Source organism: Ranitomeya variabilis, chromosome 5, assembly GCF_051348905.1.
Source record: "Ranitomeya variabilis isolate aRanVar5 chromosome 5, aRanVar5.hap1, whole genome shotgun sequence".
NCBI classification, from domain to species: domain Eukaryota; kingdom Metazoa; phylum Chordata; class Amphibia; order Anura; family Dendrobatidae; genus Ranitomeya; species Ranitomeya variabilis.
Genome location: NC_135236.1, coordinates 553,447,277 through 553,461,242, shown reverse-complemented (window position 1 = coordinate 553,461,242; position 13,966 = coordinate 553,447,277). Strand labels below are relative to the sequence as shown.

The following is a 13,966-nucleotide window of genomic DNA, read 5'->3' as shown; positions in this document are numbered from 1 at the left end:
GAATTTTATGGCTGCCATAGCCCTTTCAGAACTGAAACACATACCTTGCCTGGCTCACACCTTGAACCTGGTGGTGGTGCAGTGCTTCCTGAAAAATTATCCGGGGTTACCAGCCCTGCTCCTGAAGGTGCGAAGACTTTGCTCTCACATCCGCCAGTCGCCCGTACACTCCAGCCGTATGCTGAACCATCAGCGATCGCTGAATCTTCCCCAGCACCGCCTAATAATTGACTTTGCAACAAGGTGGAACTCCACACTGCACATGCTTCAGAGGCTGTGTGAACAGAGGCGTGCTGTAATTTATTTGTGGGAGGATACACATACACGGGCAGGCACTTGGATGGCAGACATGGAGTTGACTGGTGTGCAGTGGTCGAAGCTACAAGACCTCTGTCAAGTCCTTCAGTGTTTTGAGGAATGCACACGCCTGGTAAGTGCAGACGACGCCATCATAAGCATGAGCATCCCACTAATGCGTCTGCTGATGCAAAGTTTGACGCACATTAAGGAGCAGGCGTCTGCAGCCGAAGAGGAGGGAAGCCTTGATGACAGTCAGCCATTGTCAGCTCAGGGAACTCTCCTGGATGAGGTGGCGGACGAAGAGGAGGAGGAGGAGGATGATGGGGATGAATATTTATGGGAGGAGGATGCTTCTCAGGGGGCAATAGAAACTGGTGGCGTTGCAAGGTCAGGTACAGGGTTTTTGCGGGACACAAGTGATGTTGATTTGCAAGAAAGTGCTCCTTAACCCAGCACAAGCAGTGAACTGACACCTGGAACATTGGCCCACATGGCTGAGTATGCCTTGCGTATCCTAAAAAGGGACCCCCGCATTATAAAAATGATGATCGATGACGATTACTGGTTGGCCTGCCTCCTGGATCCACGATATAAAGGAAAATTACAAAATATCATGCCACATGAGAACCTTGAGCAAATATTGGCTACCAAACAAGCAACTCTTGTAGACCATTTGGTTCAGGCATTCCCAGCACACAGCGGCGGTGATGGTTCTCACACGAGCCGTAGTGGGCAACATGGCAGAGGTGTTAGAGGTGCACAAATCCGAAGTGGCGTTTGACAGAGGGGTTTTATGACCAGGTTGTGGAGTGATTTCGCAATGACCGCTGACACGACAGGTACTGCTGCATCGATTCAAAGTGACAGGAGACAGCATTTTTCCAGTATGGTTACGGACTACTTTTCCGCCCTTATCGATGTTTTCTCTCACATGTCATTCCCCTTTGATTACTGGGCATCTAAAATAGACACCTGGCCTGAATTGGCAGAATATGCATTACAGGAGCTCGCATGCCCTGCTGCTAGTGTGTTATCAGAAAGAATATTCAGTGCTGCTGGTTCAATACTGACCGAAAAAAGGACACGTCTGGCTACCCGAAATGTTGATGATCTAACCTTCATTAAAATGAACCAATCATGGATTTCCAATTATTTGGCCCCACCTTCCCCTGCTGACACGTAGCTTGCCTGAAAAATGTCTTGCGTTTGGCCTCCTCTTACTGACTTCTCCAATTCCTCCATTTGCAGCTGCTGAATGTCCACCTTAGGCCATTTTTATACCTCCCTAAATGGGCTGACTCCCCCCACAGGGCCGTGGTCACCACCTGGCGCAAGCACCCGTGCGAGTGCCGTTTGCCTGGACAGGTGGGTGTGCCCACTCTTGGGCGATGGCACTGGCACAGGGTCCCTCATAGTACAATGAAGTGTCTCTGACGGTGGTGGTGCACATCCAACGTCAGACACACCGTTGTAATATGAGGGGCCCTGTGCCAGTACCGAAGCCCACGAAAGAGTGTTCCCCCCAGCTCGAACAGTGCTCTACCACTTGCAATACTTACCTCTCCCTGCTCCACCACTGTGTAGTCTGTGCTGTTAAATCCTTCAATGCCACTGCCAATACAAATTTGTTGAAATGATAGATGATAGTTAAAATATACAGGGGCCCTGGCCTCCATTTAAACCAGTTAATATGTTGTGCCTACTACCACTGTCTTCTACTCAGCAGAGGAGCCCACCACTGTACCTAGCTATGCCACCTGGTTATTTCTGAAAAATATTTTGGCAGACATTTAGCCTACTTTATTATTTGGGCCTACTCACTGTGTCAGCCTCTCATTACAGTTGTCCTCTGCTGAACAAAGCAACACCGCCAGTTTAGTCCTGTTACCAATTTTGAACTGCATTAAGCCTACTTACTTATTTGGGCCTACTCACTGTGTCAGCCACTCCTTACAATTGTCCTCCGCTGAACAAAGCAACGCCGCCAGTTTAGTCCTGTTACCAATTTTTAACTGCATTAAGCCTACTTACTTATTTGGGCCTACTCACTGAGTCAGCCTCTCCTTACAGTTGTCCACCGCTGAACAAAGCAATTCCACCAGTTTAGTCCTGTTACCAATTTTGAACTTCTTTTAGCCAACTTGCTTATTTGGGTCTACTCACTGTGTCAGCCACTCCTTACAATTGTCCTCCGCTGAACAAAGCAACGCCGCCAGTTTAGTCCTGTTACCAATTTTGAACTGCATTAAGCCTACTTACTTATTTGGGCCTACTCACTGTGTCAGCCACTCCTTACAATTGTCCTCCACTGAACAAAGCAACGCCGCCAGTTTAGTCCTGTTACCAATTTTGAACTGCATTAAGCCTACTTACTTATTTGGGCCTACTCACTGTGTCAGCCACTCCTTACAATTGTCCTCCGCTGAACAAAGCAACGCCACCAGTTTAGTCCTGTTACCAATTTTGAACTGCATTAAGCCTACTTACTTATTTGGGCCTACTCACTGTATCAGCCACTCCTTACAATTGTCCTCCGCTGAACAAAGAAACGCCGGCAGTTTAGTCCTGTTACCAATTTTGAACTGCTTTTAGCCAACTTGCTTATTTGGGCCTACTCACTGTGTCAGCCAGTCCTTACAATTGTCCTCCGCTGAACAAAGCAACGCCGCCAGTTTAGTCCTGTTACCAATTTTGAACTGCATTAAGCCTACTTACTTATTTGGGCCTACTCACTGTGTCAGCCACTCCTTACAATTGTCCTCCGCTGAACAAAGCAACGCCACCAGTTTAGTCCTGTTACCAATTTTGAACTGCATTTAGCCTACTTACTTATTTGGGCCTACTCACTGTGTCAGCCACTCCTTACAATTGTCCTCCGCTGAACAAAGCAACGCCGCCAGTTTAGTCCTGTTACCAATTTTGAACTGCATTAAGCCTACTTACTTATTTGGGCCTACTCACTGTGTCAGCCACTCCTTACAATTGTCCTCCGCTGAACAAAGAAACGCCATCAGTTTAGTCCTGTTACCAATTTTGAACTGCTTTTAGCCAACTTGCTTATTTGGGCCTACTCACTGTCAGCCACTCCTTACAATTGTCCTCCGCTGAACAAAGCAACGCCGCCAGTTTAGTCCTGTTACCAATTTTGAACTGCATTAAGCCTACTTACTTATTTAGGCCTACTCACTGTGTCAGCCACTCCTTACAATTGTCCTCCGCTGAACAAAGCAACGCCGCCAGTTTAGTCCTGTTACCAATTTTGAACTGCATTAAGCCTACTTACTTATTTGGGCCTACTCACTGTGTCAGCCTCTCCTTACAATTGTCCTCCGCTGAACAAAGCAACGCCGCCAGTTTAGTTCTGTTACCAATTTTGAACTGCATTAAGCCTACTTACTTATTTGGGCCTACTCACTGTGTCAGCCACTCCTTACAATTGTCCTCCGCTGAACAAAGCAACGCCGCCAGTTTATTCCTGTTACCAATTTTGAACTGCATTAAGCCTACTTACTTATTTGGGCCTACTCACTGTATCAGCCACTCCTTACAATTGTCCTCCGCTGAACAAAGAAAGGCCGGCAGTTTAGTCCTGTTACCAATTTTGAACTGCTTTTAGCCAACTTGCTTATTTGGGCCTACTCACTGTGTCAGCCACTCCTTACAATTGTCCTCCGCTGAACAAAGCAACGCCACTAGTTTAGTCCTGTTACCAATTTTGAACTGCATTAAGCCTACTTACTTATTTGGGCTTACTCACTGTGTCAGCCACTCCTTACAATTGTCCTCCGCTGAACAAAGCAACACCGCCAGTTTAGTCTTGTTACCAATTTTGAACTGCATTTAGCCCATTTTATTATTTGGGCCTATATCTGTGTTTCCTCCTCATCCTGCCCATTGCCCAGCCACTGCTAGATGAGTCTGCTGGTACATTGACCCAGACCACTACATTCCCCTTGCACTCTACACAGCCAGAATCTGACCCTGCTGAAAGTCAGGTTCCCCTTCCCGCATATTATACCACCTTACACGGGGACAAAGAGGAAGTTGCAGATGAAAGTGCAGGTTCCTTCATCAGGTGGGGGGGGCATACTCGTTGGCGACGTCACTGGCACAGGGCCCCTAATAGTACACAAAAGTGTCTCTGCCGGTGGGAGGCGCCATCCGCCGTCAAACACACCGCCGTACTATGAGGGGCCCTGTGCCAGTGCCAATGCCAACGAGTGGGCCCCCTCTGCTTGCTTAGGATCACAGCACTTCCAAAGTTGAAATACTTACCTCTCCCTGCTCCACCGCCGTGACGTATTCCGCGTTTCCTGGGCCTACGAAAATCTTGAGCCAGCCCTACCCTCCCACAACTTTAGCCAAATGACCCCCAGTTTTCAATGCCTAACTATTATTATAAAGTAAATTAAGATTGACAAGCTTTAGTAATAAGAATTGATGTTTTTGGTATTAAAATGGGCACTGTAGGTGTTTTCCTGTTCTCCACTCACTGCCGACTTTGATTCCCCATTGACTTGCATTGGGTTTCGTGTTTCAGACGGCCCCCGACTTTTCGCAATAATCAGCCGATTTCACCCGACCCGACTTTTGACAAATTCGATCCTAAAAAAGTAAAAGTCGCTCAACTCTACTATTGAACTGTACATAGTTTGTTAAAAGTATATTTCATTTATATATATATTGTGAGAAGATGTCCTAGTTTCATACTCACCTCTCTACTATAGTCTGTGCCATACGCATCAGTATAATAGTTTCTTATGCCTTCGCCGCCACTACAGCTACTACTGTATGGTTCTTGCAAACGTTTCACATGAACCTGTCATAAAGAGACATTTGTTTTGATTGGCATTAATTCTTGTATTGTGAATTTACTACAGATTTCTATATTTATGATGGAATATTGTCTGTCTATTGGAACAATGAAAACTGTCAATTCAAGTTAGAATTCAGCAAAGCTTTATAAAAGTTGATTTATTGTAATACCTTAAAATTATATCCGTTCCAGCATTAGTGCAGTATTTTACTTCTCTATGACTTCTTTACATTTATAAGGACCTTTGTTTTCATATGTTGCTGTTGCGAGGATGTCTACAGAACAAGTAAGGGTATGTGTCCACGTTCAGGAAACGCTGTGTTTTTGACGCAGCGCTGAGCCGCAGCGTCAAAAACGCAGCGTCCAGATGTTACAGCATAGTGGAGGGGATTTAATGAAATCCCGTATCCACTGTGCATTAATAAACGCATGCGTTTTTCCCGCAAAAACGCACATGCGTTGCGTTTTTTCAGAATGCAGCATGTTGCTACAATGAGCAAAACACGCAGGAACACCGCAGGTGACCTGCCAGTGACCTCAGGTGCATTTTTGGTCAGGATTTTACCTGCATAAAATCCTGACCAAAGCCTGAAGAAAACCTGAATGTGGACACATACCTTAAGGGTACGTGCCCACAATAAGTAATTGCTGTGGGTTTGACTCTGTGTATTTATGCAGCGCCAAACCCACAGCGGCCAGCTGTTACAGCATAGTGGATGGGATTTGTAGAAATTGCATGTCCTCTATTAGTGGATGTGCCCATGTGAGCATGTCAATTTCTCTTGCGGAGTCGCTAGTTTCTGCAAAAGAAATGTTATCAATAGAGATGTATTTAATGCAGTAAATCCACACGGCACAGTGAACACATGCGGATTTACCAGCATTCAATAGAAGGCAGCGCTTTGGACGAAGCGAACATACACTACGTGCAAAGCGCTGCTACTTCCTGATCGTGAGAATGAAACCTAATTGTTCTCCAGGGATAGATGTTAGTTTTGAGTAAAAAATTGTAAAAAAAGGATTTGAAAATACTAATGCATGCTATTTTTTGCATAACGATGTTGTCTACACCGTTACCATTTACTTTCTGTATTAAATCATAAAGATCTACAGCTGGCATCTCCCTTTGCAATTGCCATGATCAATGACCAATGACATTAGAAATGTGCTCAATTAAAGACCGAAGAAGCTGCAGGCCGTGGTAGCATGTTTAGGCCATGCAGGCTGCTCACAGTAACACAAGAAACAAGCAGTCTGGCAAGGTCATGTTGAAAAACATCTCCTGTGAAACTTTGAAAAAATGGCCGTGCATTGGTTGCACCACCAAATTAATGTAACACCGAGCTGTTATGTACCTGGCTAATATCTGACTACATTATGCCACCCCACATTATAAACCCAGTAGTAGTACTGGTGTGATGTGTCCTCGTGAAGACCTCTTCATGGCATTGCCCATGTGGTCTACAGACTAATCTGTGGCATAGCCTCCAAGACAAAAATGGCTGAAGAAAATAGACCTCCACTAAAGCATCCATTTGCTCCATTCCAACCTTTGGCCTCCATCTGAAGACCATAACAAGGTCTTCACCAGGGAATGAAGCCCCAGTCCTATTCTCAGGAGTATTGTGTGAGGTGGCCTAAAGCACAGAAGCTAGTCTTCATTTCAGGTAACATGGCTTGCAACATCTTCAGACTTGTCTCCTATCAAGCACATCTGGAATCTCATTGTTCGGCAATTACAAAGGGAGTTTACAGCAGCAGATCTTGATAATTTGTGCACAAGTGCATTCAGCATGATAAAACATTCCTCAGCTCACTGATAGATGCCAAGGTGTGTAAATGCATGTATTTCTGTGCGTGGCGCTCATACTTAAAAGTGAATAAATTGAAATGTTTTAAATATGTTGATATCTTTTCACTACTTTCATATCATTAACTTCTTGAGGACAACCCATACTTTGCATTGAAGTTCTAATTTGTCACTGCATTTTCAAGCAGCTGGACATGACTGTGCAGCTGTGGGAGCGGAGAATTGTTTCTTAAACACAGCCGAGCTTCCAATATAGAAGCAGAGATTGTTTGTTTCACCTCAGCATTCCCAATTGCTGTCTAATTGCTAAATCATGTGATCACAGTGCCTAGGGAGGGAACAGAAGCTGTTGGGTCCCAGGAGACATCCAGGAGGGATCATTTCAACTGTAACTGGAGCTGATGTACCAGCCTCAGTTATATGGGAAATCAGGTAAACTAAAAAGAAGATTTAAATATTGAAATGCCCCCAAAATGTCTTTTATGATCTTATGGAGGCAAAATATGAGATACATAACAAGTAAAAAATAATGTTGTCAATCAAAATCATTGTTACTAGTCCGGCTCCCATTGGGAAAAAATTGTGTTCAATATATAGTAATAATTGTTACAGAAAGGGGAATGCAATATTTTAGTGGTCGTTTGTTGTCATACTTTAAAAAAAAATGTGGAAAACGGACAGGTATGTCCTATATTTTCCCATTCATGTTGCCCAATGTTTGAAAAAAAAACCCCACACAGTATTATAATAATAGCAAATGAAGCTCCACGTATCATGCTAAAAAGATGCAAATATCATTTGAATATCATTCTGAATGGGAAAAAAATATATATAGTTCTTTAAACTTCATGTACGGACAAACCCGAAAATGTGCTTGGTCAGGAAATGGGGTACATGACCTGTTCCTGGCATGGTTGACATGTCTATTGATCCTGTAATTTCGATAACACAATGACTTTTCCTTCTTGGTATTGTAATTTTAATGTTAAGGAGTGTAAATAAAAAAAAACAAATGTAAAATATTAAATCACAAAATTGCAGAGGGCTTTGAATGTCGAACGCCACCTTTTTTCTGTAACATCAGATCCTGTACTCTGCCCTCATCTACACTGAGCAGACTCAGGGGCAACTCCCTGTTGAGTGTTTCCCTTACAAACGTTCACAGAGACCTAAGCTCAGTAGGGACGCATTTATATTAATTATCCAACAACATTTTATCACATGGGGTTACCCAAACCTGTGATGGACAGAAATGTTCACCTCCCCTCTTTTCGACAACTGTGTGACAAATTAAAAATCCCCAAAGTGCCATTCAGAGCAATCAACAAGCAGTAGGGTGTATGGGTGAAATGCACTGGGCTCAATGGTCACCTGATAACCTCTTCTTTTTATTTCCCTCCAACGATTCTCACCTACTCACCAGTCAAGTAACCCACATACTCCTCAACATAACCCTAATCTTCACTCATTGAATTCCCACTTAAAGCTCTTGCATCTAACAATTAATCCTTTCCACCTCAAAATTTGGGCCTAGCATCCCACCTACGTCAATGAAACCTCTCCTTTACACTTGGTGGGCATAGTCCAGACCGCTACTTTTTACTTGAACCCCCAACAGGCAAACATCTTGAGGAGTCATAGAAGCTATTTTAAGTAAAGAATACACCAATATTTTAAAGCAATTCAAATATTACGGACATTTAGAAATCAATTTGTAGAGAAAATCAATTTTAGAGAATTGTTTACCAGATTATACCTTCACTATGCCAATGTCTGACTCCTGTCCAGGAGGGGCATTTACTCCCTCGTCCTCAGGGAATGGCATCTTCCCCTGTCCATGTAGGACCACTCTCAGTCCAGCAGCTGTGCTCAGGCTACTGATATACTCATGCTGCTCAATAAAAAGCTCCATTGTCAGACCTGTCAGTAAAGATGGGTAATCAGTATATATATCGAGCACACACTGTATAAAACTTAGCCCTCAAATCATATGTGATGCAAATCTAATCATAGCCTTAAATAAAGTGCATGCAGATGATCTTTCTGCAGTGATATAATTAATAACTTGTCTACTTAGAAAACATGTATTTCTTATATTTATACTGCTCAGACCAAACTAGTATTGACTAAGCTGCAGCATAGATCTTCCTCAATAATTGAAAAGTAGAAAATCGCATTACATTTATGCAAAAAAGCTACATAAATTACAGGTAGGACTTGCAGGATACATCTCCTATCACTCATGCCTCTGGACACAACTGTAGCCTCAGTTCAATGCACTAGAATAACCTCAATTTTCTAATCTGAAAATCATTAAAAAGTGATGAGCGAATCTCGTATTGCTCATAAGAGTTATAGGTTTAGGGAAAAATGCTTAATATAACATCACCATAACTGAAACCAGCCTTGGTGGCATTTAGGACCTCTACTTCTTTTCTTGAAGATTGATTTCCTGGTCCATTAAATGTATAACAGTTCCCAAACTTAGGATTCAGGAAAGGGGTGAAGAAGCTGAAAGAGAGAATGTATTAATTCACTTGTGTATACTGTTCAAACAGAGTTGTGTATTTTTTCAAACCGACTCTAAGGGTATGTGTCCACGTTCAGGAAACGCTGCGTTTTTGACGCAGCACTGAGCCGCAGCATCAAAAACGCAGCGTCCAGATGTTACAGCATAGTGGAGGGGATTTAATGAAATCCCGTCTCCACTGTGCATTAAAAAACGCATGCGTTTTTCCAGCAAAAACGCACATGCGTTGCGTTTTTTCAGAACGCAGCATGTTGCTACAATGAGCAAAACACGCAGGCACACCGCAGGTGACCAGCCAGTGACCTCAGGTGCATTTTTGGTCAGGATTCTGCCTGCATAAAATCCTGACCAAAGCCTGAAGCAAACCTGAACGTGGACACATACCCTAACAATCACATAAATACACTGCTCAAAAAAATAAAGAGAACACTTAAACAACAGAATATAACTCCAAGTAAATCAAACTGTGAAATCAAACTGTCCACTTAGGAAGCAACACTGATTGACAATCAATTTCACATGCTGTTGTGCAAATGGAATAAACAACAGATGGAAATTATTGGCAAATATCAAGACACACTCAATAAAGGAGTGGTTCTGAAGGTGGGGACCACAGACCACATCTCAGTACCAATGCTTCCTGGCTGATGTTTTGGTCACTTTTGACTGTTCGTTGTGCTTTCACAATCGTGGTAGCATGAGACAGATTCTACATCCCACACAAGTGGCTCAGGTAGTGCAGCTTTTCCAGGATGGCACATCAATGCGAGCTGTGGTTTCCTGTGTCTGTCAGCTTAATGTCCGGAGGCTGGAGGCGCTACCAGGAGACAGGCCAGTACACCAGGAGATGTGGAGGAGGCCGTAGGAGGGCAACAACATTTCACAGTTTCAAAAATAAGTATCATAAGTGTATCATCTGAGGCTCACCGTAAACACTTACTTAAAATTAAATTTTATTGAAAAATTCAAAAATTGTTAACTACACCACCATCACCAAACCAAGCAACAACATACCATAGGGGTGTGCCTGTGGAAGGCAACAAAGGAGGAATGTTGTGAATTAGACTTTTTGGCTCCCTCTTGTGGTTACTAGTGATATGACTCTGGGATTGTCTTTCCTCAGTTTGGCACCCACCTGGGTCGTTAGTCCAGGGGAGTTGCTATATAAGCTTCCTGGATCCTTAGTCCAGTGCCTGGCATCGTTGTAATCAGATCCTTTCTGTTTGCTCCTGTCTGCTGGTCCGGGTTCGTGCAAAATTAAGCTAAGTCCTGCTTCTTTGTTTTTTGGTTATTTGCTTGCTTTCATTTTTGTCCAGCTTGTACTAAATGTGATTCCTGACCTTGCTGGTAGCTCTAGGGGGCTGGTGTTCTCCCCCCGGGCCGTTAGACGGTTCGGGGGTTCTTGAATATCCAGCGTGGATATTTTGATAGGGTTTTTGCTGACCATATAAGTCATCTTACTATATTCTGCTATTAGTCAGTGGGCCTCTCTTTGCTAAATACCTAGCTCATTCTTACGTTTGTCTTTTCCTCTTACCTCACCGTTATTATTTGTTGGGGGCTTGTATCCAACTTTTGGGGTCTTTTCTCTGGAGGCAAGAAAGGTCTTTCTTTTCCCTTCTAGGGTTAATTAGTTCTCCGGCTGGCGCGAGACGTCTAGAACCAACGTAGGCACGTTCCCCGGCTACTGCTATTTGTGGTGCTAGGATTAGATATATGGTCAGCTCAGTTACCACTGCCCTATGAGCTGTTTTTTTTGTGTTTGCAGACTTAGTAATTATTTCTGAGACCCTCTGCCATTGGGGTCATAACAGAGGAACCAATGTTCCCAAGTTTCAGCATGGAACCACTGGCCAGGGGTGTGCCTGCCCCTGTGCTATCTGAATGTCCCTACCAAGCTGCGGAGGTTGGCACCCTAGAACCTGTGCAGTGGTGCCCCTCGCTCCTCAATCAACCCAAAAGACTCATAAATATCAAAGCTTAATATTTTTGGAAGTTGCAGTGTTTTTTTTTTATAGATTTGGCTATCTTAGGAGGATATCTGTTTGTGCAGGTAACTATTACTGTGCAGAATTATTAGGCAACTTAATAAAAACCAAATACATTCCCATTTCACTTGTTTATTTTCACTTGTTTCAAATAAACATTTCTGATATGCAAAAACAAAACCCCCAAAAATTAGAGACCAATAATGTCACCTTTCTTTATGATGACACGCAGCAGCCTTCCATCCATAGATTCTGTCAGTTGCTTGATCTGTTTACGATCAACATTGCGTGCAGCAGCCACCACAGCCTCTCAGACACTGTTCCAAGAGGTGTACTATTTTCCCTCCCTGTAGATCTCACATTTTATGAGGGACCAAAGGTTCTCTATGTGGTTCAGATCAGGTGAACAAGGGGGCCATGTCATTATTTTTTCTTCTTTGAGACCTTTACTGGCCAGCCACGCTGTGGAGTAGTTGGAGGCATGTGATGGAGCATTGTCCTGCATGAAAATCATGTTTTTTTTTAACGATACCGACTTCTCCCTGTACCGCTGCTTGAAGAAGTTGTCTTCCAGAAACTGGCAGTAGGTCTGGGAGTTGAGCTTCACTCCATCCTCAACCCGAAAAGGTTCCACAAGTTCGTCTTTGATGATACCAGTCCATACCAGTACCCCACCTCCACCTTGCTGGTGTCTGAGTCGGAGTGGAGCTCTCTGCCCTTTACTGATCCAGACTCTGGCCCATCCATCTGGCACATCAAGAGTCACTCTCATTTCATCAGTCCATAAAACCTTTGAAAAGTTAGTCTTAAGATATTTCTTGGCCCAGTCTTGACGTTTTATCTCATGTTTCTTGTTCAATGGTGGTTGTTTTTTAGCCTTCCTTACGTTGACCATGTCCCTGAGTATCGCACACCTTGTGCTCTGAAATATGGCAAAACTGGTGGCAAATGGCATCTTGGCAGCTTCACGCTTGATTTTCCTCAATTCATGGGCAGTTATTTTGCGCCTTGTTTGCCCAACACGCTTCTTGCGACCCTGTTGGCTATTTGCCATGAAACGCTTGATTGTTTGGTGATCAAGCTTCAAATCAAAAGTTTGGCAATTTCAAGACTGCTGCATCCCTCTGCAAGACATCTCACAATTTTGGACTTTTCAGAGCCCGTCAAATCTCTCTTCTGAACCATTTTGCCAAAGGAAAGGAAGTTGCCTAATAATTAAGCACACCTTATATAGGGTTTTGATGTCATTAGACAACACCCCTCCTCATTACAGAGATGCACATCACCTGATTTACTTAATTGGTAGTTGGCTCTCAAGCCTGAACATGTATAAAAAGTATCATGTGATCAAAATACAACTTGCCTAATAATTCTGCACACAGTATATATATTGGGTCACTAAGGCTACTTTCACACTAGCGTTAACTGCAATACGTCGCAAATGCGTCGTTTTGCCGAAAATACGCATCCAGCAAAAGTTCTTGCTGGATACGTTTTTTCGTCATAGACTAACATTAGCGACGCATTTGCGACGCATTGCCAAACGTCGCGTCCGTTTTGCGACGCTTGGGCGTGTGGTAGCGGACCGTCGGGAGAAAAAAACGTTACATGTAACGTTTTTTGCTCCCGACGGTCCGCTTTTTCCGACCGCGCATGCGTGGCCGGAACTCCGCCCCCACCTCCCCGCACTTCCCCGCACCTCACAATGGGGCAGCGGATGCGTGGGAAAAATGCATCCGCTGCCCCCGTTGTGCGGCGGAGACCACGCTAGCGTCGGGAACGTCGGCCCGACGCACAGCGACGGGTTGTTCCCGACGCTAGTGTGAAAGTAGCCTTAGATACAATTAGTAATGTTGATCTACATGATCTTAGCTTTCTAGCTAAAGGCTGTTAACTGATTTATATAGTCTAACATTATTTCGTTTTTTTTTGTTATTTTTAGGAATAATTGATTAAGATTCATAAATGTATATCCTACTGTCAAAGTCAATCCTATAGTCATACGCTGGTAGTATGGACACTTAGGTTAATTCTATAGAGGAAAGATGTAGGAGTCAGACATCCATAGTTACATCCATAGATCTTTCAAAAACAAGATATACAGTATGTAGCCCCACAAATATATTTCTGCTTTATTGCTTTGTTGCTACCAAATAATGGGAGGCCGTTATTTTATTTCTTTTCCAATTATAGCATGCCCCATAATATAAAGACTCCTTCCTGCACAGAAAAAAGGTTTTCTTAATTTGTATAGAATGCATGGCACCAAGAAAATACAGAAATAACATACGTCATCAGTCCAATAAAACCAATTCAAAGAAAAACCAATTCAAAAAGGATAAATAAACCAACGCCAATTGTAACTCAAAAATTCACTGCAACTCAACGCATTTCCCCTCTTCCGGGGTTCATCAGGAGTGTGATAGCAAACAGAAAAGTACTTAGCTTATTGTCATTCTATAATGGGGCTTAGTAGCCAGATAATGCCCGATGCTTGGGGATGATAACCATCTGGTGTGATG

The 13,966-nt window shown here is 43.4% G+C and overlaps 1 protein-coding gene across 1 annotated transcript in view; it reads right to left on the bottom strand.

Annotated features, from left to right (window-relative positions):
- Nucleotides 1–13,966, bottom strand: part of LOC143773835 (epithelial sodium channel subunit beta-like) — a 67,810-nt gene that overhangs the window by 28,131 nt on the left and 25,713 nt on the right. The window contains exons 2-4 of the mRNA XM_077261170.1: nt 9,316–9,437; nt 8,683–8,846; nt 5,015–5,119 (exon numbers count right to left, since the gene is read on the bottom strand). Coding sequence (XP_077117285.1) covers nt 5,015–5,119; nt 8,683–8,846; nt 9,316–9,437 — 391 coding nt within the window. The remainder of the gene's footprint in view (nt 1–5,014; nt 5,120–8,682; nt 8,847–9,315; nt 9,438–13,966) is intronic.